Here is a 24,728-nt window from a genome sequence, read left to right as displayed (position 1 = left end):
TCCTATTTCTATTTTATTTTATTTTTTTAAGATTTGTTATGTATACAGTGTTCTGCCTTCATGCCTGCTTGCAGGCCAGAAGAAGACACCAGATATCATTACAGATGGTTGTGAGCTACCATGTGGTTGCTGGGAATTGAACTCAGAACCTCTGGAAATGCAGTTAGGTGCTCTTAACCTCTGAGTCATTTCTCTAGCCCCTTATTTCTATTTTTAAAATAGTTATCTTTTCAAGAGATTAAAAAGTAAGAAAAATATTTTTATAGTTCATCTCTAAATGTATCACCATTATGCCTTTATATTGATTCAAATTCCTACCCACTTTTATATTTCTCCTGCCTAAAGAACTCCAGCAAGCCTCCTTTCTTGTCTCACAGTATCCCAACTTCATTTGAAAGATTATCACTTGCTCTGGAAGGTAGTGGCACACACATTTAGTTCCAGCACTCAGAGACAGAGGCAGGCAGATCTCTTGAGTTTGAGGCCAGCTTGGTATGTGGAGTGAGTTCCCGGATGCTAGGGCTACACAGAAAAACCCTCTCTTAAAAACAATACAAAAAAGAAGAAAAGAAAAAGGAGGAAAATGAGGGAGAGAAGGAAGTAAGAAGGGAAGGGAAGGAAGAAAGGAAGTAATGAAAGAAGGAAGGAAAGAAGGAAGGAAGGACAAATGGATATTGTTTGCTAGGGAAAGAAAGCCAACAACAAACTTCTGGGCTGGCCTTTTCTTTTGCCTTGCATAAATTCTGTGGGAAATGTACCAGTATTATTTTCTTTCTTCTACATCAAGACTTTAGGCTTTGCAAGTCATATAGTCTTTGTGGCAACTACTCACTTTGGTCATTATGTCATAGCTTAGCAAATACATAAATGATGTGTGTGGCTATGTCTCAATAAGGCCTCATTAAGAGAATGAGAGACCATGCAGATTTGACCCATAGACCTCAGCTGGTCAATTTCTCTAGCCCTGTATGTGTCCTTATTTGCCTGCTTCTGCATTTTTCTTTACTTTGGTTTTTCATTCCTTTGATTATAATGTGCTTTGACATAGTTCTCTTTATTCTACCTGCGTTTAACTGAGCTTCAGAATTGGGGAATTTATAGTTGTTTCTTTGAATATTCTTTCAGCCCATAATTCTTCTGAAACTTCAGTTACATGTATATTGAACTATTATATACAAAGTCACTTTTGTTCTAGTCCCTTTCTTCTTAGTCTTTCTGTCTTTGGTTCCCTGATTTTGTTTTCTGTCATCTATATTTTGCTCTCAATTCTTCCTATGGAACCTTTAATTTTTATTCATTTTAAGATGGCATCTTCAGGGCTCTGGCAACTTGAAGATTTAGTTTAAACATTAGACCTTTATATTTATTTTCTTGTAGATATATATTACAGCACACATTAAACTTACCTGCTTTCTGTTGTAAAATTCTAAACCGGTTTCACAGTATCAGTCTTTAGTACCAGCAACAAAGTAACAAAAGCTTTGCAGCTTATTTTGTCCTTAGAATACTTACCACTAAAGAAATGTGGGGGTCTCTGATGTGAGGCCAAGAAGGAAATCTGGTTCAGCATCACTTAGCAGCCAGTGTTGGTTCAAACTTCTAGTCTGATCCAAGCAGTTTGTTGTAAGCATATTTAAGAGGGTACAATTTGTGGGAAAGTTTCCTGGTGTAACTCAATCCCCTGTGCACAAGGAGGCACCAAAACTTCTCAGAGTACATGTCATTTCTTGCATGAAGATGGGATCTAGAGACAGGCTGCATGTGTTATCTTACCGGCCTGAGGCAGGATCTGGTGTGTGTCTGTTATACAGGTAGTGCAGAGGTCACCTAGGCTATTAGCCACCTCTGGTTCTGGTTGGGGGAACTTGGGGGAGCCCTGGGCCAAACCCATAGCACAAAGCTCCTCTAAATTATTAGTATTAGTCATCTAGACTATTAGGTATCTCCCATCCTGTTTATGGGAGATGAATATGGCCTGGCCCTACAGATAGACCAGGATATTCCCTTCCCAGCCTTCTGGGTGGAAATACAGGTTATACATCTTTCTTGCTGAACAGACTGTCCTGGTCTCCTTGGTGCTTATCTGTGAGGGTAAAGACCTTTGTGCTCCCAGCAAAGAAAGGCAAAGTGCTATGTTCAAAAGTCACTTGAAATCTGTTTGGTTATGCTACCAATTTCATATACATTTAGGTTTATTTATCTCATTGATTTTTTGTTTCTGATTAATCTTTGGGGTTTTGTTTGTTTGTTTGTTTGTTTAATTTACTTCCTGGATATATAAAATGATTGTAGAGTCAAAAATATACTGGGATGCATGTATGTTCAGAGGCATCCCCCTGCCAGTCGTTATTTAACATGTTTGTTAGTTTCTGGAATATCCTTTCAATTGTTTCACTCTGCACACTTGTAACTTCTGCATATCCTCTCTCATGCACTAGGACTCACACAATCACCTGGCAATTGTCCTCCTAGAAGTGTAAGCAAATATCCTCATTGGGTCTGTAGTCCAGAGTATTCCAGCATACACCAAGCTTTATTTGCCTACTCAACTCCTCCCTGGTTAATAGATATTTGAGTTGTTTATAGCCTTTGTCACTAAAAATGCCATGAGAACTGCCTACATGCACGGTTTTCAAAATTGCACAGGTATATACTTTCAGCAGAGATCTCCAGAATGTGCAATTGCTGGGTTTAGGGATGGGTCCATAACTTGCAATTCTGTGTAATGGTACCACAAGCCCTTGCTTGGGTGCTGCCATCTCTTCTTACTCCACCAGTAACATAGTTGTCAATGTATGTCCATAGTTTTGGCAACACCAAAAGAATCACTATACTAAAGCAATATAATTTCACTTTCTTTTTTGAATGAATTGAGTATGCTTTAATATTTTAAAATCAAAGTGCATGAATTTTAAACTATTTTAATGGTCAGTTTCATTACTTTTGTTTGTTGCTTTTTCGAGATGGAGTTTCTCTGGATAACAGCCCTAGCTGTTCTGGAACTAGCTCTGTAGACCAGGCTGGCCTCAAACTCACAGAGATCTGCCTGCCTCTGCCTCCCAAGTGCCACCAGTGCCCAGCTTTACATGACTTTTAAAATTATTTGTGTCTAATTTTCAACTATGTTTTTGTCTCGTTGTTTCCAGGAGCTCCTCGGACATTAGAAAAATTACCTTTTCCCTGTGGTGTCTTGAGCAAATACTATGTTCAATGGACCATTTTCCCTTTGGTTTTTCTAATAGTACTCAGGTCATACAAATTTTAAAATTACATCATAGAACTTAGCAGTCTTCTATTGATTTTGGACTTTAGAAATGCTTTGCCCGCTACCCCTGTGGATCCATTCCACAGACTTACCCACATTTTCTTGTAAATATGAAGGGCTTTCTTTCTGGCTACACTGTTTAACTGACCTTTTATCTTGGGGTTTGTTATAACTATGGATTCTACTTTACCTTCTTTTCCCCACATAGTTGTGAGCACAAGAACCTTTGTATTGGGGAAACCAGGAATGGAAACATTCAGAGTTGTTTTTTCAAAAAAAAAAAAAAAAAAAAAAATGTCTAACTTGTTTTCCACCCAGAAGGCTGGGAATGGAAGTGGCTAAGAGCCTGGTGATCTGTGCTATCTGTAGAGCCAGGCCATATCAAGCCCTCACAAACAGGACAAAGGTGACCTTTGCATTATCTGTATGGCCAGGGGCTCCCCCAAGCTCCCACAACCAGGACTGGAGGTGCCTAATAGTCTAGAGGACCTTTGTGCCATCTGTCTTGCCCGGGGCTCTCCCAAACTCCCCCACCAGAACCAGAGGTAGCTAATAGCCTAGGTGACCTCTGCACTACCAGTATGATGACACACGCCAGATCCTCCCTCAGGCCCTTAAGATAACACAGGCAGCCTGTCTCTAGATCCCATCTTCATGAAGAAGTGACGTGTAATCTGAGAAGAGTTCCAGTGTAATTATGCCTCCTTGTGCACAGGGGATTGAGTTACACCAGGAAACTTTCCCCCAAATTGCACTGTACTTAAATATATTTACAATAAACTGCTTGGATCAGACTAGAAGTTTGAACCAACAGTAGCTACTGAGATGTGCTGAACTGATTTCTTTCTTGCTTTTCAGAGGTCATGGATCTTTACTCTGATGGCCCTGATATTTGTAGGGACCCACACACACACAGACTCAGACATCCCAAAAGAATTTATTTTATAAGTTTTTCATGTTTTTTTATTTTATTGAATAGTGAATGTGAACATATTTTAGATTAATATATAGACATTTTCTTTTATTCTGCCAATGAATCTATCCGTATGAACCAATTCTATACCCACTTAATTATGATGGTTTAATATGTTTTTTGTCAAGACAAGGACTCTTCTCAATTGCTTTGTTTTTTTTTTGTTTGTTTGTTTGTTTTTTTTGTTTTGTTTGGTTTGGTTTTTTTGGGGGTGTTTTTTTTTTGTTTGTTTGTTTTTTTTTTTTTTTTTGTGCTATCCTGGATAGTCTTGCTTATTTATCCTTTTTTATGTGAACTTAAGAGTCAATTTGTGTAACTAAAAAATCAAGATGAAAATCAAATACACTTGCCAGAAATCTTACTGGAATTAGAATTTATTTTTATTAACCTTGTGTGTTTTTCGTTTATTTATGTCCATTTTTATATCTTCAGAGAATATTAAAAATATTTCTTCACAAATTTTACACATTTCTTTTTAACATTAGATCAATATTTTTAACATTGTAATTGTAGCTTCTTTGGAAAATTGTATTTTGATGCCCACTTCCACATCCTCTTTTTTTTTTTTTTTTTTTTTTTTTGGTCTTCAATTTTTTATTCTTTATGTACAAAGACTAGCATGATGATCTGTTTCACTGAATAATCCATTCAAGATTGCTTAGTTCAACTTAATGAAGCCTATGTCCTTCGCGTACTGATGGAAACACTGACGGCACATGTTCAGCCCATTATTTCTGGATCGGACCGTGGCAGTTAGAGCAGACGCGGCAAGAGCGAGAGCCCTGGCCAAACTTCCGCGGGTGACTCCAGGAGAGCTGCTCGTGACCCATCTTGACTTCAGCCGGTCAAAGAGGAACAAGGCCCACATACTCTTCTTACTAGATCTTTCTTTCAAGTACAAGAAGCCTGTCGGCCCTCTCTATGGCCGCCACAGCTACTTCTGCACTGAACCATCTCCTCTTTTACAGTACTGTCTCACTTTCTTTTTCTTTTCTTTTTTTCTTTTTCTTTTTCTTTTCTTTTCTTTTTTTCTTTTTTTTTTTTTTGTGTGTGTGTGTGTGCGTGTGTGTGTGTGTGTGTGTGTGTGTGTGTGTGCTTTTCTAGATGTACCATCTAACCAAATCCTTACAGGCCCAGCTGATTTCTTCTGTAAACACACATTGGCAAGCAAGTGTGGTGGTGCACACCTGTAATCCTACTAGAAGCAAGTGGGCTGATAAGAGTTTGAGGACAGCCTGGTCTATGAGCATTTGCCATGTCAGCTGGAAGTGTATAGCAAGACCATGTCTCCAAAAAGTAAACACAACCACAGGGCAAGTGCCTCCAAAATTATGTGGTGTCACACTGATGACTGGACATTAGAAGCACCTCCCGTGTTTCTGCATCATTACAGTAAACTAGACGAATTGTGATGCTATGAATGTATGCCTTTATTCTTCTTTTGTAAATTATTGTATTAGGAACTTATTTTGAAGTTTTCAAATGCCTTTTCGCCATTTGTGGAGATAATAACAAGGCTTTTCTTCTTATATACAACATTTAAATTATATTAATGGATTTCCTAACATTGACCTATCTTTGTATTCCTGAAACAATTATGACATTTTGTGCTTTGGTTTCATCTCCAAATATTTAGCTTTTTTGCTTTCTCTGTAGTTTTCTCCCTTGTATTATCTTGTATTTTAGTGGCAATGTTGTATTGATATTTAATTGGAAATGTTTAAGTTTTCCTTTTCTTTGCTTTTAAAGTTTTAAAGTTCCATTTTCAACCACTTTGGTTACTTTTAAGAAGATTTTCAAAAGCAAGTATACTGGGCAGTGACAGAACTCAGCTTCATTAAGGTTACAGAACTCAGCTGGGCATAGTGGCACATGCCTTCAGTCCTAGCAATTAGACCACCTTTGCTTGTCAACCATCAGTGTATAGTGCCAAGCATTGTGCTGGACATGTAGTAGGAGCCTCAATGAATAGGTGATGAGTCTACCTTGAAACAGATTGTTCCAACCTAACAAAATGGTCTCCGCTCATCTTCTTCCTGTCATTGTTCTATAAGTGGCTCCTTAATTCTTGCATGAGCACCCAAGGGACTGGAGTGTGGGGAAGGAGCCATTTTTGGCTATCATCCACTTTAAGCTTATAATCACCACCAACCCCTACTAATTCTGACATTAAAATATATCAAATTCTCCCACATCTCTGTGGAAGCCACCTTCAGCTCCCATCATTTTTGCCTAGATCACTTAGGCTACTGTTTTCAATTCTTTGATCTTTGCCCAGCCCCTGTATAAAGATCTCCAGGAAGACAGAATGACCCTTTAAAAAGGCAGGCATAGTGATTTACTTGCATAAAACCTGGTAGTGGGCTCTGCTGTAGACTATTATTTTAACTGGGCAAAGATGTGTCATATTTGTTTATGCTTTGGAATATTACTTTAACTGTGTAAAGGTGTGTTACATTTGTTTATGCTGTATTTGTTTAATGATGTCAGGATATGTTACACTTGTTTGTGCTACATTTGTTTAATTATGAAAAGATGTGCTGTTATTTATCTTTCTTGGTTAGTCTAATAAAAAGCAGAATAGCTGATAGCTAGGCAGAGAAAGGATGAGGAGGAGAAAGAGAAGGACGCCTCTGGGGCCAACCAGGCAGCTGCCAGACAGACACAGGAAGCAGTAAGATATACAGAAAGGAGAAAGGTAAAAAGCCCTGAGGCAAAAGGTAGAGAAAGAGAAACAAGTTAAAAGAGCTAGCCAGAAACAAGCCAAAGCTAAGGCTGAGCATTCAAAACTAATAAGTCTCCGGTGTCATGATCTGGGAGCTGGTCAGTACAGGGCTCCCAGTTTTTGGAGACACAGTTCAGAAGCCCCAACATGTCCCCCAAGACTCCATGTGTTTCTGGGGTCTCCCCATTGTTCTTAGCCTTAGTTTGTGTGGTATACTTTCCATTCTGGTCTCCTTTCCTTCTAACTTCCTATGCTCCTTGCCTCTCCAAGCATTGGCACTCTTAAGGTGCTTGATTTCCTTCTGCATCTCTCCTTGAACCTTCTCACCTTTAATCTGTTCTTCCCACCCATCTTCCAGATCCACACTGGGAAACTGTCTTGACCTCCCTCCCTGAATGGTGTCCTTCGTTGAATAGTCCTATTACTCCTCAATTTTCTGTCTTATTCTACTGTGCACTGTAACAAAATAGAATGTGCTGGGTCATTTATAAGTAATGTATTCATCACAGTCATGGACACTTGAAGATCAAGATGCTGATTCATGTGTTGTGAGGGCTACTTTCTCATACATCATCATCCTTTTACTTTAATCTTACAGAAGGATCTCTCTGGGGTCTCTTTTACAAGGACATTAGCCACATTCATTAAAAATTACTCTCAAGCCCTCTCATCTCCTGATGCCCCATCCTAGGGGCTAAGATTTAATTAAGTATGTGCATTTTGGAAAGACATACGCATTTATTTCGCTGCACCTTTTCTGTAACACAAATAATAAAAGACCCAGAAGCTGAAATATTGGGCTTCAAACTTCAAGCTGAAGATCAGAAAAGCAAAGCAGTCTGCCACTAGCTTCTTACCTTTACCTTAGGCTGAATGCACTGATCCTGTCTCCACAAGCTCTCACCAAGCCTCAGACGGTAAACTTTCCTCATTGTGGCTGGAGTATGAAAGCCTCTTCTGAATCCTGATACTACTGACTTACATACCTCTCATGAGTCCTGGCATTAAAGGTGTGTACCACCACCACCTCTTAGCTTCTGGCTCCTGGGATTAAAGGTGTGTGCCTGGTTTCCATGGCTGTGGCTTACTTTGCTTTATGAGTCTTCAGAAAAGCTTTAATAAATCATAATATTTCACCACACTTTTCTTTATGGGGCATATAATGATTCTTTAGGCATTCAAATGATTCTTGTAATATTTATTTTTCACTTGGAACTGTAATTTTCCTGGAAGAGGGGGGGGTTGTGTTTATGTCGTTCTTGGTGGTACCTTCAGCATCTCTCATAGTTAACAGCCAAAGTAATAGTGTTTTCTTGGTATCTGTTGAACAGAAGGATAAACGAATGAATCTATCAAAAAAAAAAAAAAAAATAGTCAAGGAGTCAAGGAATGCACTAAACTTTGGGGAAGCTGCCTAAAAGAACAATGCTCTCTTTGCCCTCCAGGGGGCGACTTACTCCTATTAGAATTGTCATGAACCACCCAGAACAGAAAACTGAGATGGAACCTAATTTACTTCTCAGGCCCATAGAACTGGTTCCAGACAATCTGGTTGCTTCTTACTATGACACTCCATGCCAGAGGTTCTCAACATGAGAGCCACCACCCCTTTACAGGGGCCACCTAAGACCATAGGAAAACACAGATATTTACATTACAATTCATAATGGTAGCAAAACCACGGTTATGAAGTAGCAATGAAAATTGCTTTAAAATGGCTTTAAAGTTGGGAGAACTATATTAAATGGTGTTCCAGCACTAGGAAGGTTGAGACTCGCTGGTCTAGACCAGTCAGTGGTATCAGGCATTTCAAAACTCTGCTGTTCCCCTCCCATAGGCAATTAACCCCCCCCAAAAAAAACTTTCCTGAAAGAAATTTGTCCATTTAAGTATTTGTTTGACAGACAAACTGCATTGTTTATGTTCTTGGAAAATAACATGTATAATTTATTTAATATTATCTTTAACATTGTGTTTTACTGTAATTCTTTTTCAAAATCCCTGAAGCATTCTGTCTCTATGAAGATCTGAACATTTTAAAATTATTTCTGGTAGTGGAAAATATTGAGATTCTATAGGACAAAAAAAAAAAAAAGAAAAAAAACATGAAAATAGAGATGTAAGGCAATTTACACTTCAAAACCAAAATGATTCATTTGTTTCCCTGAGCCCTGGAGAAAATGAAAAGCAAAAAGTGGGGACAGCATCTGAATGTTGAGAGGGTTCCTGCCTCAGGCTGCTTCTGAAAGATGCCCTTGTTTAATCCTAAGGTGTCCTGGGAGCTCTGGCCCCCACATAAATGCTGCTCTGCTCCTATGGAGTAACTCTCCCTGAGCCTGCCTTCTGTGTCTTCCCAAGTCCTTTCTCTTTATTCTCAGGCCAGAGAAGTCCTATTGTCCCTATCTTTGGAGGTCACTGCTCAGTAGTGCACGTTACCTTGCCTTTGACATGCACCTACTGCCTTGGTTGTGGCTATGGCTGCTGTGATGAAAGCATCATAACCAGAAAGCAACTTGGGAAAGCAAAGGGTTTGTTTGGCTTATAGATCATGAGCCATGGTCCATGGAGGGAAGCCAAGACAGGAACTTAAACCAGGCAGGAACCTGAAGCAGGAACTGATGCAGAGGCATGGAGGAGTGCTGCATAGTGGCTTACTATACCTCATGGCTTCCCCAGTCTGGTTTTTGTTGTTTTGTTTTGTTTTGTTTTTGTGTGTGTATGGCTATATGGTAAGCACATGTTGAATTTTTTTTCTTGAAAATAGATTTTTTTTTTCATACCATGTATTCTGATTATGGTTTCTCCTCCCCCAACTCCTCCCAGATCCACCCCCAATCCACAGCCTTTCCTCTCTCTGAGAATTCAAACAGATATATAATAAATAAGATTTAAAAAACAAACAAAACTGATAGGACAAAACAGAAAACAAAAAGTGCCAAAGAAAAGGCACAAGAAACACAGATGCTCGCATACACACACACACACACACACACACACACACACACACACACACACACAAAGAGAGAGAGAGAGAGAGAGAGAGAGAGGAGAGAGAGAACTCATAAAAACAAAGTTGCTGGACAGTGATGGCACACACCTTTAATCCCTGTACTCGGGAGGCAGAGGCAGGCAGATCTCTGTGAGTTTGAGGCCAGCCTGGTCTACAAAGCTAAAGAAAGAAACCCTGTTTCAAAAAAAAAAAAAATTAGAAACCATAATATGTAATAAAAAGATCCATAAGACAAAAAAAAAAAAAAATACCATTGAGTTTGTGTTGGCCATCTGCTGCTGGGCCTGGGGCCTGGGGCCTGCCCTTAAGTGTTATTTGTATACCTGGTGAGACTCTGTTATAGAGTGGTTATCAGTTGGAGAGAGCTTCCGGATTAGGGATGGTGGGGGCTTGGGTCTGCTTTCCCTCTCAACACTGGGACCCCATCTGGCTTAGAGCTGTGTAGGATCTGTGCATACTGCCAGTCTCTGTGAGTTTATATTGTGTCTAGACAGTCTTATTTCCTTGGTCTTCCTATCCCTCTTGGCTCTTACAATCTTTCCGCCTTTTCTTTCAGAGTTTCCTGAGCCCTGAGGGGAGGGATTTGATGGAGCCATCCCAATTAGGACTGAGTGTTACAAGGCCTCTCACCTTCTACACACTGTCCAGCTGTGTGAGTCTCTGCATTTATTCCCATCTGCCATAGGAAGAAGATTCACTGATAACGGCTGAAAGAGACACTGATTTTTCTATGGTAGAATGCCTTCAGGAGTCATTCATTTTATTGCTATGTTCCTTTAGCAGAACAATAGTGTTTGGTTTTTCCCTAGGTCCATGGTGTATCTAGCCTCAGGTTCTTGGCCATCTGGGCAGTGTAGGGCATAGGTTCTTATGGAGTGGGCCTTAAATCCAATCAGATAGTGGCTGGTCACTCCCACAGCTTTTGTGCTACTATTGGACCAGCATGTCTTGCAGGCAAGTCACCATTGTAGATCAAAGTGTTTGTAGCTGGGTTGGTGTTTACCTTTCTCCTTTGGTGTAGCATGCAGAGTACCTTCCAGTACCAGGACACCAATCAGCAGGGGTGAAGGCTCTAGGTAGGCACCAGCTTGATTTCCCCATGTTCATTGAGTTAGATAGGTATTGTCTTCAACAATACAGAGTAGCCATCAGTTTGTAGAGAACAACCAATCGACTTGGCTATAGACTGGATTGTTTGGGGTTTTCCATGGAGTCCCTCTGGCCAACAACTCAATTAGATGTAACCCATTCCCAGCATCAGAGGTTCTATTTGGGGGTTTACTTTCTTATAGTACCCAGGACCACCAGCCTAGGGGCAGCACCATGCCTCAATCACTAATTAGGAAATGCCCTACAGGCTTGTCTACAGCCTGATTTTATAGAGGCATTTTCTCAGTTAAGGTTCCTTCCTTTCAGATGACTCTAGCTTATATCAAGTTGACATAAACACTAGCCAGCTATGTTCTGGGACTTTGCTATGCAGAAGGAATGAACATAGGAAATCTATCTCATCCTTAATGGGGCCGAAAGAACAAAACATTTGGCAATCTCTCTAAACAAATGCAAGATAATATCAATATGGCATTGATACTAGTCCATAATGCTTTATTTAGCATATAAAGCTGCTCTTCACAAATATGACCAAGGTTTTGTGAACTGAATCCTTGGGTTAGGTATTCTGTAGTCTCATTGTATGCGTCAGTAAACCGAGGCTGAGAGAGGGAATGCTACTTGCTCAGAATTGGAATGTTGGGGCCTGGCAGTGGTGGTGCACACCTATAATCCCAGCACTGGAGAGGCATAGGCAGGCAGATCTGTGAGTTCAAGGTCAGACTGGTCTACAAGATCTAGTTCCAGGACAGTTTCCAAAGCCACAGAGAATCCCTGTCTTGAAAAAAAAAAAAAAAAAGTTGAGGAATGTTGGTTCCTACTGTGCTTACATGGTATTAATGACTACCCTAAACACTGTCTGCGTTCAGAGAAAGGTAAAATATACTCTTGTGTCAGTGGGGGAGGGTTTTCCCCAACTATCTAGATAGTGGATTACATTGTGGATCTTATTTTCTCCCTCTATCCTATACTTTTGACCCACGCCTTTTCTCCTTCAAGTTTGAATATCTCAAATGTTCCTTTGGTTTTTATTCTTTTGGTGATAAGAGTACTGGAAAAGTCCCTTATGTTTAAGATGCCTTTCTCTAGAAAGGACATGCCATCAACATTAGACATGTGATCCTGAAGGAGGAGGTCTGAGGCAGAAACATACTTGACGAGTTTGGCCAGAGTCCAGAAAGCAGTAATGAAAGGCTTTCTGTTACCACATAGACACTACCAAGGCAGAATCCCTCTGCTTCAGCTTCCTGTCACTCCAAAGGATCTCCTTAAAATCAGGAAAATATTTGGAGCCAATAAGAGAAGAAAGACAGTTTTATTCCTAAAGGTTAATTATTCACATGGCTTAAAAGGCAGGGCATCAGATCTATAACCTGCTTCATCATCCCCATGGCCTCTACTTGGTCTGGATACTAATCCATGTTGATCACTGCTAGCAGCAGTGGGTACAAACTATAACAGTGTTATCAAGTTTCCAGCTCAAGTTTACTGGCAGCTCTGAAAATAGAAATGCTAGTTGGACTGTCTGCCAATTGACACCACCTACAGGGCCCTTCCTGAGGGCAGAATTAGAAGGAACAAGAGTGGGAATGCCCTATGGCCTTATGGAAAACACAGTATACACACACAAATCCCAAACCAAAAACTCATGAGTCACTTCTATTCAAGCTACAAAGGACAGAAATAACTACATATAGTAAGTACCTAGGCTGAAGTTCAGATGTGGGAAGCACAAGTCATGGGGTATGATCACATCACAACTTTGTTCTTTAGGCTCTTTTCAAATGTTTTGCCTAGGGTTTAGGTTGTTATCTTCTTGGTTCCTAAATAAAAGTTTTACTTTTTGGCTCATTCTTTGCTAATTGATAGTCTTTTACAGAACAGTCCCCTGAAATGAAAAAAGATGGTCTAGATGAGTTTACTTAGTAATTAGAATGTTTCCAGAACAAAATGGTAGTCAGATTCGCAGACCTTCATCCTAAGGTATTGTCAGTCCAAGACTGTTCTCTCCTTCCACACAGGTAGGGCCCATGGCTGGTTGCTCCTAGCCTCCAGTCTTCTCCTCACATGCCACCAAAGCTCTCCTCCTCCTTAGCTCGCTGCTGTTTTATCTGCTTGTGTCCTGAGTCCAGGACAGTTCTTTGGAAGTTCAGCACAGTATCTAACAGATGGTAGAAGCTGATTTTTTTTTCCATAAAGGAAGCCTTTAAGCCTTCTTTGGAGATTCCCATTATTAGAGGCCTCTTAAGAAAATGTATTTGGTGTAGAGAGACATGGAAGTGGTGGCCTACAACAAACTATGGATTTTAGGATTCCTTTGGTCTGTCTCTGACTTTAAGCCATCTGCTTCCTCCATGCCTCTAGACCACCCTTTAGGTTCTGGGCAACTCTGTATTGTCTGTCTTCTATGTGGCCCACATTTGGTGCAAGGACATATTGATAAACTCATTTTCTGCAGGTGCAGCCTTCTTTCACTTATAGGCAAAAATGTTGATGTGGTTCTTGAATTTCTAACAGGGAACACTTTCTGAGCTCAACGGTACCAGTGAAGTTCACTTTATGCTTGAGGAGAAAGAAAAAACTATTTGGGTGGGTGGACAGAGGGGACTCAACAACACAAAATTTTCTCCTTAAAACTCTTCACAGGTCTCTCTCCTTCCTATACTCACCTAGTTTCATTTTGGAGTAGAACGAGTCTTCAACATTGACTCTGTTGATATGGTCAGAGCAATTCCTCAGTGTTGACTTTGTAGATGTGATGATCTCTAACTGCAATCTGTTCATCTTCCAATTCTTAATCAAAAGGAACCACACTTCTTCTCTGCCCCTTGAAAAGCTGAATCTATACAGAACTCAGCAGATGTTCTGTGATTGGGCAAATCTAAAACTTACTTTTGTTGGGATACCAGTCTCCAAGACACTTCAAAATAACTTTGTCACCTACTGGCAAAATAAAATCAGTCATACATTTATAAAATATTGATTTTTTCCTTGTAATTTATAGTCTTGTATTTACCAGTCAATACATTTGGGGAATGAGTCTGGGAAAGGGAATACCATAAAGATAAATAATCCAGTATTCTCAGAAAAAAAAGCAGCAGGAATTAGAGATTTTTTTGAGTAGTTTAATGGGGGGGGGGGGGAGAAGAAAACCAATAACAACCTAAATCTTGAAAAAAGAGCAAGAGAAGAACAAAATTAGATTTTAAATGTGACAAACTATCAATGTTTTACAAATGAGCGGTGGTTATAAAGATTTCATGTTACTATTCTTTCTAGTTTTCCCTGTATGTTTGATTATTTTATAACAAAAGTATTTTTAAAATTTGAAATTGAGAATCGTCATTGTCCTTACCTTCCTTTAGAAAGAAGGCACCAGCGGAAGCAAAAAATGGAACGGATACTGTAGACTTTGCAACTTTGTAATGAAATGATCACGGGTTCCATTTTGTTGTAGTGCAATAGCATCAAGATAGCCATAAGAGCTGTTCGAATTTAGACAACCGAGTAAGCATTTTGGAAGCAAGACCTTTTGCTTTGGAATTACGTAAAAATGAAATTCCTAGAAATAGAAGGATTTGTAAGTATCATTACAGTCAACATGGAGAAAGTTAATATTCAGAGAAACTGAGTGAAATAATATCATTCTCGGAACCAATACCCTAGCCTTGTAGTCTTCCACAGTGCTGCTTGGTGGACCAGAACTGCCAAGGCCCAAAGAGAGTCACCTTCCAGGTTCTAGTACCTTGTGTTGCTGGATCCTTTGCCTCTGTCTGTTGGGTAAAGTGGAAACCTGCTTTAGTTGTGTGGTGAATTCTCAGGGAGCGCTGTGCTTCAAGTAAGCTGGCTTAATCAAATCGAGTAGAGGCAGTCACCAGCCCCTCGCTAGGTTATGTGAAGCTTGTACTCCACTTTGAAATAGATGGTGCTAAAATTGTGGGGATGAGGTGTCCAGGATCGTTTTAGGATCTAGACACAGGGAGGCTGTGTCTAGACTAGTGGGATGGTCCTACATTATTGATCTGGCCCACACAGACGCAGCCTTATAGGACAGGTTTGAAAGCCGGGATTTGTGAATTTCCTCTCCACCATTGGACCAGGACGCTAGGCCGGAGGCTGGGAGTGAGCTAGAGATTGCGCCCGAGCCCATGGCTTTTATGTAGCAACGACGGGAGAAAAGCAACAGACTCCCTTGGTGAAAAAAAATATCTAAGTACCTTCAGCTTGGAGAGTCTGCGCAAGCGCGCAGGCGCCTACGCAACTCGGTCGTCTAGCGCTAACTCTAGGGCTGCCTGCCGCGGGCCGCTTCTGCTTCCGGGTCACGGCTTGACAGCGGCTTCCCGGACCGAGCTGTGCCCCACGGTTCGGTGAGTGCGGCCGTGGGTGTGGGGACGGTATGAAGCCAGGTCCCCACCCGGGTGCTCCGCAGCCATAACGTCCCTGGCCGCCTGCCCCGCCCGGGCTACGAGCCTCGGAGCTGCGAGCCTCCGGACGGCGCCGCCGTTCCCTGCCTTTGCGGGTGGTGGGGGCGGGGACAGTTCAGTGTCCGCGCCCCGGGGTGCAGCCTGAGGCTCCCGGGGCTCACCGGGATTGCTGCGAGCTCCTGGGGTCCCCGCTGCAAGGGACGTCGCAGTCCTGGCATTTCGTGCCCTTGTCCAGGCTCCTGAGCTCGGCCAGGCCCGGCGGCCGCGAGCCTCCAGCAAGCAGCAGGTGTCCTGGGGTTGGATGCTCCGGGTCCGGGCTGACAGTCCCCACTGCGGCGAGGCTCAGGCCTGCCCAGAGAAGGAGCTGTTGGGTCTGTTGAGTGTCTTTCCTCCCCTCTATCCCCCCATGGGGTTTCCGCTATATTCCATAGGGAAAGAAAACAGGGCATGGGTGCAGGTGAGCCACAGCTAAGAAAGGACCCTCAAGGGATCAAACTGCAGGTAGATTATTTTGACCCATCCTGAGTGCAAATGTTGACCTTATTTCAAGTAATGCTGTTTCACCTGGAGCTTCATGGTAGCAGGAGAGGCACACCTGTCATGCTCTAGATTAGAGTTCTTACCCTGGAATCCAGGAACACCGGTCAAATGAGGGCAGGATTCATTGTCATCTACTTAACCGTATACCAGAAACTTAACAGAGCTACTTCAGCCCAAGGCATCCGCTTTACATAGCCTGGGTTTTGTCCCCTCCGTCCACACCATTCTTGGGACCCCTTGGGGGGGGGGGTGGGTGAGTGTGTGTTTGAGTGCTAGGAATTGGAAAAAGAATTTGCTAAATTCTAAGGAGCAGCAACTCTACTGCCAAGCCATGCCCACAACCTTGCATACCTTGAAACATATAAATGGCTACTGATTAGCAGAAAGAAACCAACAGAATTTATTCTACAGTATATAATGTATAAAGGGATACCCCCCACAAAAGCAAATCTATGTTACAGAATTCCTGAAAGTATTTTTTCATAATCGTGCTATTAGTCATTGCATGTGTTATTATGAAATTTTTTAGGTTCCAAAGTACAAGCTTTTGCTTCTGGGTCACACCTTGACAGCAGCTTTTCTGACCCAGTGGGTGGATCCTGAGTGCTGGATGGTGTGAAGACAAGTCAAATATTGGGTTAACAAATGTATATTGAGAGCACATGCCTTTCATCTCAGCAATGGGGAGGCAGAGGCAGGCAGATCTCTGTGAGTTCAAGGCCAACCTGGTCTACAGTCTGAATTCCAGGACAGGCTCCAAACCTACACAGAGAAACCCTGTCTGGAAAAACAAAACAAACAAAAAACCCCAAATGTATATTGAGGACCTTCGTGTGCCAGGCACTAGTTTAAAAGCCTCCCATTAACTTTTGAGGAGTTGATATTTAATAAAAACACAGATTCCTAAGTAAAACACTTAAGAGTTGGAGCTGCTTATTATTATACTTTATACATTACATTATTATTATAGTTATATTTTTCTCCAGTTTTGTTTTGGGTTTTTTTTTTTTTTTTTTGAGACAAGATTCCTCAGTGTAGCCTTGGCTGTCCTAGAATTCCCTCTGTAGACCAGGCTAGCCTCAAACTCATAGAGATCTGTATGCCTCTGCCTCCCAAGTGTTGGGCATCTCCCTAGCCCATCAAGCAAACAATATGTGTTAAATGTCTACATCTTATGGGATGTGGCAGTTGGCTTTACTGAGCAGAAGACAAAGCCCTATCTGTCCAGCTGATTTTAATTCAGATGGAAAAACAACGATGTGTGCATAGCTATATTGTGAGGCAAATACATTAAGCACCTTAAAGTAATGTTGATAATAAATAACAAAAACTCAGAGGCTGAAAAGTGTTTCCTGCTATCTTCAGGCTTTAGGAACCCATCATATGCCTTGTAGCTGTGTAGACCACGTGGGGCTCCATGGGGATCTTAGTACTGGGCCTCTTAGGGAGATCTTCTAGTCATTGGAGATTATCCAGGTTTACTTAACCTAGCAACTATTATAATCTGCCTTACTATTACAGGAGGTGGCACTAATTAGCCACTGAGCTCCTTGGCATCCGTTTTTATAGTGGGAAGCCCTCAGAAAATGCTTAACCCAGAGAACAGGCATACTCACTCAGCAATGTTGCATATGCCTAAAGCTTCTCTATTTCAGGCAGTTTGGAGCATGTGGACATACTCTGAGCCTTGATGAGTTCCAGTATGTGGTACATTATGCAGAGCATTCAGAGCAAATACTCCCTCTCAGAACGCCTGATCCGAACAATCGCTGCCATTCGCTCCTTCCCACATGACAACGTAGAGGACCTCATCAGAGGGGTGAGTGGGCCGTTCTTGATAGAGCAGACCTTTGAAAGGAGAAGTGTCAAGAGTCCCTGCAAAATCCCCATAGGTTTTGGAGTTGCAACCTTGATTTGAGCATGTTCTCCATGTCCATCAGTGTTTAGTGTGATCAGTAATATATGTTCTCCCTAACTCTTGCTTCATCTGCCTTTATGTCCCTAATGTTTTTCTCCATAACATATGGTTTTAGATAGCCCTACTCTTTTTAAACCTGCTGGGATACAGTATATGCACATGTGTGAAAGCCATTCAGCTTAGAGTCTTCAGTACATGTTTTAGGAAGGGTCTTAGGAGGCAAGCAAAGTAGAGGTCAGGTTTTAAGTTCTTGGAGGTTTCCTTCAAACCTGGGTGATGGCAATTGCAGGGAGAGATTTCTGTTTCCTGCTTGGTTACAGCAGCTACCAGTTTTAGTGCCATAGCAGACTCTGTACCCTAAAGTGTGTAGTAGCTACAGATTAAGAAAATAAGGGTTGGAGAGCTGACTCGGTGATGGAGAGTGTGCACCCATATCAGGCAGCTCACAACCACATGAAACGGTAGCGCCAAGGGTTCTGATGCCCTCTTCTGACCTCTGTGGACACATGCATTCATATGTAGAGCTCACACAAGGACACATAGGCATACATGTCCTTAAAAACAAGTCTTGCTTCTTTAAAAGAAAGGAAGCACTTTCTCTGATCTCTAAGCACTGCAGTCATTATTTCTGTCACGTGATTAGTACCCTAGAAAGTTTTGGTACCTTTCACCCTTTGAAGAGGAGAAATTACAGAGTAATGTTTTGGAAAATGTAACCATGTAGTTACTCTGCACTCCACCGTTTAAAACAACTTTAGGATCTTCTCTCTGGGCCAGAGTTGCACACCTGCTGAAGGAAGATATGCCATAGCTTGTTCTCAGCACAGTGGCGTGAGAACCCTCAGCAGTAGTAACTGTTCTTGTCCAGCTCTGCTGTGGAGTCACTCAGGCTTTGATGTGAACAGCATACTTTGAGCCTTCTTTAACAGTAATGCTGAGACTCAAACCACCTTGAAGAGTTTGTAAACATATTAAAGCTGCCTTATAGTTAGTGAGGGTCATTGTTGAATTGCAAAAAGAGCCTGATAGTTCTGGCTTCAGTCTAAGACACATTTTCATAACTTGCAAAGTGTCCATAGAAAGTGGGTAGCTGGGCCAGCTTTCCTGCAGCTTTTATATATAAGGCAATGTCCTCAGAGGTGTCTGAGTAGGAGACTGTGTTGTGGAGAAACTTAATAACTTTATCTGGGGAAATGACTTCCTTTTTTTTTTCCCCCTTTCAATATTCCCTTGGTTTGAGTACTGGAATAAATTACTGGGAATAATAAGTAATTGTAGTTAAAGTATATTCAGGCTTAGGAGTCCCTTCCCCATCAAGTTCCTTCTGCGGCTTCTTCATTCCTTCCCATAGGGAGCAGATGTGAACTGCACCCACGGCACGCTGAAGCCCCTGCACTGTGCCTGCATGGTGTCAGATGCTGACTGTGTGGAGTTACTCCTGGAAAAGGGAGCAGAGGTGAGTGATGCTTCTGACACCTTCACATTAATGAGCCATAAAAACGTGACCTTCACAATTCTTAGAATTTCCCTTTGTACCCTCCAGCTTAACTCATAGTGACATTGGCATATCTGATACTAAAGCAAGGTATAATCATAAATCCATGAGTCTAAGGATTTTATCCCTTGGCCTTTCTTTTTTCTTTCACTTAAGCTGTGCATGGCTCTCTTTCCTTCCTTGCCTTCCTCCTGGGGGTTGTTCATATTTCCATTGACTCCTCACCTGTGGACTATACAGTTACCATAAGTACAGAGACTTCTGAGCTCTGGTTAATTCTATGCATGATACTCTTAGATGTATGAAGTTCTGGAGACTTTTACCTACTTTGCGTCTTAAGATAAAAATAAAAGGTTAAGTTTTGAAAGTAGACTCTTGGTATTGGCATGCAGCTACATAATATAAAGAATGATGAAAAGAATAGACTTTGAGCCAGGCATGATGGTATATGTTCACCTGTAATCCTAGAACTGAGAGGGATGGATGAGTCAGGTGGACTGTGAGTTGGAGGCCAGCTTGGCTATATAACAAAACTCTGCTCCCTCAAAGGACTTTGGAACAAATTTCACAGATCCCACTTCCAGCACAAGTGCTTCTAGTTGGGGGACCCCAAACAGATAACTGTAACCCTTCCTTTGCCTCAGTTTCCCCATCTATAAAGAGGGTATGTTGTAAGGTGGTAAAGTGTTTAGATTTCTGTCCTGTAACAGTTGCTACGTAAGTACATGATAAATTGTTGGTGAGCTGTCTTGAAGGTGGTATATGCTGAGTTTGAAGCAGACAAGCCATCAAGCGAGTGCAGTCGCAATCATGATGGACAGTAAGCAGAAGAAGCAAGTCTCGCTACAGCACCATATGGCCATGTTGTTCTCTGCAGCACCAGCTAGCCTATAATCTTGTGGTTAAACCTTTTTGTAATGTAAGTGACCATGAAGTGAAAAACCAGTTATGCCCTGAGTGACTAATACCAGTGACCATCGGGAAAGTGGAGCGTAACAAAATAAAACAGTCAGCTCCATTAAATGGTTTGCTTTGGCTTTAGTGCACCGTGTGTATGGAGGAGGTCTTAAGCCATCTATAGATCAGGAATATGAAGTAGTGATTGACTCAGTGAGGCAACTGCCATTTCAGCTCTGGAAGTTTGTGTTCTTCCCACCACACAAGTTCATCTGAGATCTCTGTAGGGTTAAAAGGATGACATGACAAAGCGGAAAGGACAAAGTTTTGACTACATTCTTTCTTTTCCTGGTGTCCATTAATCACAGGATATAGAAAGAGTCCGGTCAAATAATCCAGAATTTCTTTCAGAGCAGCATTAAAGACGGCCTCCATCTTTTCCCTCTTCATTCCCTGCTGTATGACAGAGACTCCTGAGTAGAGAAGTGGACACTACAGTCCTCCCAGTCAGTTAGGATGATAGCTGGCTGTACTCAGACAGTTCCTATTTGTTTCTCATTTATGTCATCTTGATCACCAAGACTTCAGGAGAATTGTATATTACCTTACTGTTGAGAGCACTGCATGGCAAATTCACACAGTATTCTTTGCCTGCCTCTTTCTTCTTCCTAGTACACTGCCCACTGTAAAACAGTTCCTTCCTTTCTGTAGGTCAATGCCCTGGATGGTTACAACAGAACAGCCCTCCACTATGCTGCAGAGAAAGATGAGGCTTGTGTGGAGGTCCTGTTGGAATATGGTGCAAACCCCAATGCACTGGATGGCAACAGAGACACCCCGCTTCACTGGGCAGCCTTTAAGAACAATGCTGAGTGTGTACGCACTCTCCTAGAGAGTGGGGCCTCTGTCAATGCCCTGGATTACAACAATGATACACCACTCAGCTGGGCTGCCATGAAGGGAAATCTTGAAAGTGTCAGCATCCTTCTTGATTATGGTGCTGAGGTCAAAGTCATCAACTTGAAAGGTCAAACACCCATCTCCCGCCTGGTGGCTCTGCTAGTTAGAGGACTTGGAACAGAAAAAGAAGACTCCTGCTTTGAGCTCCTCCATAGAGCTGTTGGACACTTTGAATTAAGGAAAAATGGCACCATGCCAAGAGAAGTGACCAAAGACCAGCAGCTATGTGAAAAACTGACTATGTTATGCTCAGCACCAGGAACTCTTAAGACACTTGCCCGCTATGCTGTACGCCACAGCCTGGGTCCCCTGTACCTGCCCGATGCGGTAAAGGGTCTTCCACTGCCAGCTTCTTTGAAGGAATACCTGTTACTCTTAGAATAGCCTGGAGGAGAAATGTCCGCCATCATGCAGACAACTCTGGGTGAGGTTTTCTTTGCAATACTGTCTCTTTGTCATGGAACACAGAAAAGAACCTGTTCCTGTCATGTGGTTTATAGGTTTTTGAGGCAGCACATCACAGCAGTAATGTGTGCACCATCTCCCCTCTCCATACCAAGCAACCAAACCCAAAATAACAAACTTCCTGCACTTCTGTTTGCTGTTTTATTGTTTAGTTGCCTCTTGATAGTGAACCCTGCAAAAGAGGTCTTTCCCACCCCCTGTAGGACCCTGAGAGTCAACACTAACTAAATTGCCTAGGAAGATGTAAAGAACTCAGAGTATGGTTTTCCTTTGGGGCCATGGTTTAGCATTGTGAAGGAGTGTCTCCTAAAAATTTTTAGTTAAATCTGAAGTTTAAGAAAAATCACAATTCCAATGGACAAGAATTATGTTCCAGGGATGAATGCTCCAACTTCAGATGGATGTAAACTCAGAATTGGGCATTCGGAAAGAACTGGCTTTTTTCTCCTCACCAAAAGAAATAATTCTTTGCCTTTTTCTATAGTTGTGCCTGAGTGCTAGTCATCCAGCAGTATGATTTCACAGAAATACTTTGCTGTTCCCCACAAGAAGAGATACAGAGTCTCAGCAGTCCCAAGATTGGCAGACCATTCTTCCAATGGGGCTCTTTTTCCCTGAGACTCCTCTGCACTAGCGGGTTGAGCATGAGTTCCCTGCACTTAGATGAATGTGTTTCTCTAGCAAGACAGGGTGGGGGCCACTGCCTTCTCTGTGGAGCTTCTTTGTTGGTTTTGGGGTTGTTTTTGTTGTTGTTTTGTTTTTTCCTTTCTTCCACCCTCTTGGAACTTTTGCTTTTTATTGAGCTATAGAAAATGGTAGGGAAAGTAGAGCTGGGAACAGAATATAAAAGGGGCTTCTTTGGAATTGGCCTGCCTACCCCAAAAGGACCTGTTGCAGTGAACAATATTCTTCTTTTCATGTTCTTAAGCTAGATGAAGTTGATACTGACCTTAAGTTATCTGTATGCAAGTTTGGAAAGCACTTTTTAAAAAGCTGGCTGAAACTACCCCCAAATGAATAGGGCAGTCTGGCGCAGCTAACTTGAAATAGTATGCCTGCTTTTGTCCTTCTCTGTTGCCGGGGGATGCCCATTTGAAAAAGAATAAATAAATAATTCTAGAAGCAAACTTGGCAACTTCCACTGTCTCTGCTTTTCTCTACTTCCTCTTCTGCACATTTATAAGAAATTTCTTGCTTCTTCGGCAGACCTTTCCATCTCCTCTCAGCAAGTGATTCTGGACTTGGGTGAATAGGAAAGCTGGGCACGGTGTTTAAAGGCTTCTGTTTCTGTCATACATCCCCTTACCCCAGAGCTGAAATTTCTGCTTTTATTCTTAACCTCAGCTGTGGGTGTAACTCAGTGATAGTGTATGTGACCAGCATGCTCAAGGCCATAGGTTCAGTGACTAGCACCATTACAAAAAGGGACTAGCAAGGTAGCTCAGCTGTAGAAGACTGGGGTTCAGCTCCCAGCACCCACATGGTGGCTCACAACCATCTGAAACTCCAGTTCCAGGGAAAATCTGATCTCTGTAGGATCCTACATGCAAATGGCACACTTAGACTCACGTAGGCAAACATGTTAATAAAATAAATTTTATAAAATGAAAAATGCTACACATTAAGGTTCCAAGAAAGCTTTAAAAATGCTAAGGCCAAGATTTTATCCCATACTGCTTAGGCTTTCTGAGGAAGGGCTGCGTTCTTAGAGGATTCTAAGGTGTAGCCAGGAATGAGATCCACTACTGTAGGTAACAGGTCTCAAACCTAATAGTTTTGAGGGAAATGAAATGCTAAAGCCCAAACTCCACCTACCAAGGTTGAATTAGTTCAGAATGGAACTAGGCAGCCAGGCTTATGCTGTTCAGATAGGTGTGTGAACCACGATCTAGATGCCATTCCCTTTCTCATCAGTGAAAACATTTTGTCCAAGTGGGTTACCTGTTTCTCAGTCACTTCATAGCTACAGTTGGTGACTAGTAATACATTCATTCCTTTAAACACATTTTCACCTATCTTTTTAACTTTGAGAAGATGGAATGTACTGTTTTTCTTTCTAAGTGGTCTTTGTTTACTATATTTGTTTTCTTATTGTGATCCTAAAATACTACTCTCTGTGAAGTGCCATTTTTCTTCTGTGATTGTAGTGAGATAGTCCTTCTGTGGCACTGACCACGCCCACCTGCCCTAGGATTAACTATGGGAAGGGAGCCTGTAAATGACGGGCAGTTGGCACTTGTGTCCCAGTGTTTGCTGGTGCTCTCTGTCTACTTTCTTTTTGGTCTGTATGGTTGTTTGAATTTGAGTAGCATAATGCAGGTGGGCTTTCAAATCAGTTTGACTGGGGCTAGAGAAATGGTGCAGCCGTTAAGAGCACTGGCTGTTCTTTCAGAGGACCTGTACCCACATGGTGGTTCAGAACCAACTGTAATTCCAGTTGCAGGGGGGTCTGATGCCCTCTTCTGACCTCTGTGGGCTTCAGGCATGTATATGGTGCACAAACAAACAAAAAATCTAATTTATTTTGTTTTGAGTCAGAGTCTAACTATGTAGCTCTGGCTGTCCTGGAACTCACTAAGTAGACCAGACTGGCCGCAAACTCAGAGATCCACCTGTCTCTGCCTCCTGAGTACTGGAATTAAAGGTATGCATCACCACACCCAGCTAATATGTATGTATGTATGTATGTATGTATGTATGTATATATACACTTTTTTTTTTTAAGATCAGTTTGATTCCTAATTTTGTTAGACTCTAAGCCCAGGAGACATTACTTAATCCACTCTGAGACAGTCCTTATCTCTGGAAAGGGTTGTCAGCACTCTCCTCATAATGCTATTTTGGGGATTCAATGGTAACATGTAGAATGCCTAACACAGCACTTGGTGTTTAATGTTATTTTCTCTGGCCTTTAAGGAATGCCAAAGAGCATTGAGCTGCTTCTAC

The 24,728-nt window shown here is 41.8% G+C and overlaps 1 protein-coding gene across 8 annotated transcripts in view; it reads left to right on the top strand.

Annotated features, from left to right (window-relative positions):
* Positions 1-21,908, top strand: part of Asb8 (ankyrin repeat and SOCS box containing 8) — a 29,174-nt gene extending 7,266 nt beyond the window's left edge. For 2 of the 8 annotated variants that reach the window (XM_051189793.1, XM_051189795.1), the window contains exons 2-5: positions 10,530-10,625; positions 17,707-17,866; positions 19,317-19,421; positions 21,069-21,908. In XM_051189793.1, the coding sequence (XP_051045750.1) occupies positions 17,738-17,866; positions 19,317-19,421; positions 21,069-21,701 (867 nt within the window). In that variant the 5' untranslated portion in view covers positions 10,530-10,625; positions 17,707-17,737 and the 3' untranslated portion in view covers positions 21,702-21,908. Of the gene's footprint in view, positions 1-10,529; positions 10,626-15,292; positions 15,451-17,702; positions 17,867-19,316; positions 19,422-21,068 lie in introns of those variants that run through there. The other 6 variants (XM_051189791.1, XM_051189794.1, XM_051189796.1 and 3 more) reach the window with 4 other exon arrangements.
* Positions 21,909-24,728: the final 2,820 nt, after the last annotated feature.

This window comes from Phodopus roborovskii, unplaced genomic scaffold (genome assembly GCF_943737965.1).
Source record: "Phodopus roborovskii unplaced genomic scaffold, PHOROB, whole genome shotgun sequence".
NCBI lineage: Eukaryota > Metazoa > Chordata > Mammalia > Rodentia > Cricetidae > Phodopus > Phodopus roborovskii.
Note: the sequence above shows the minus strand (reverse complement) of the source record. Positions and strands in the feature narration are given on the sequence as shown.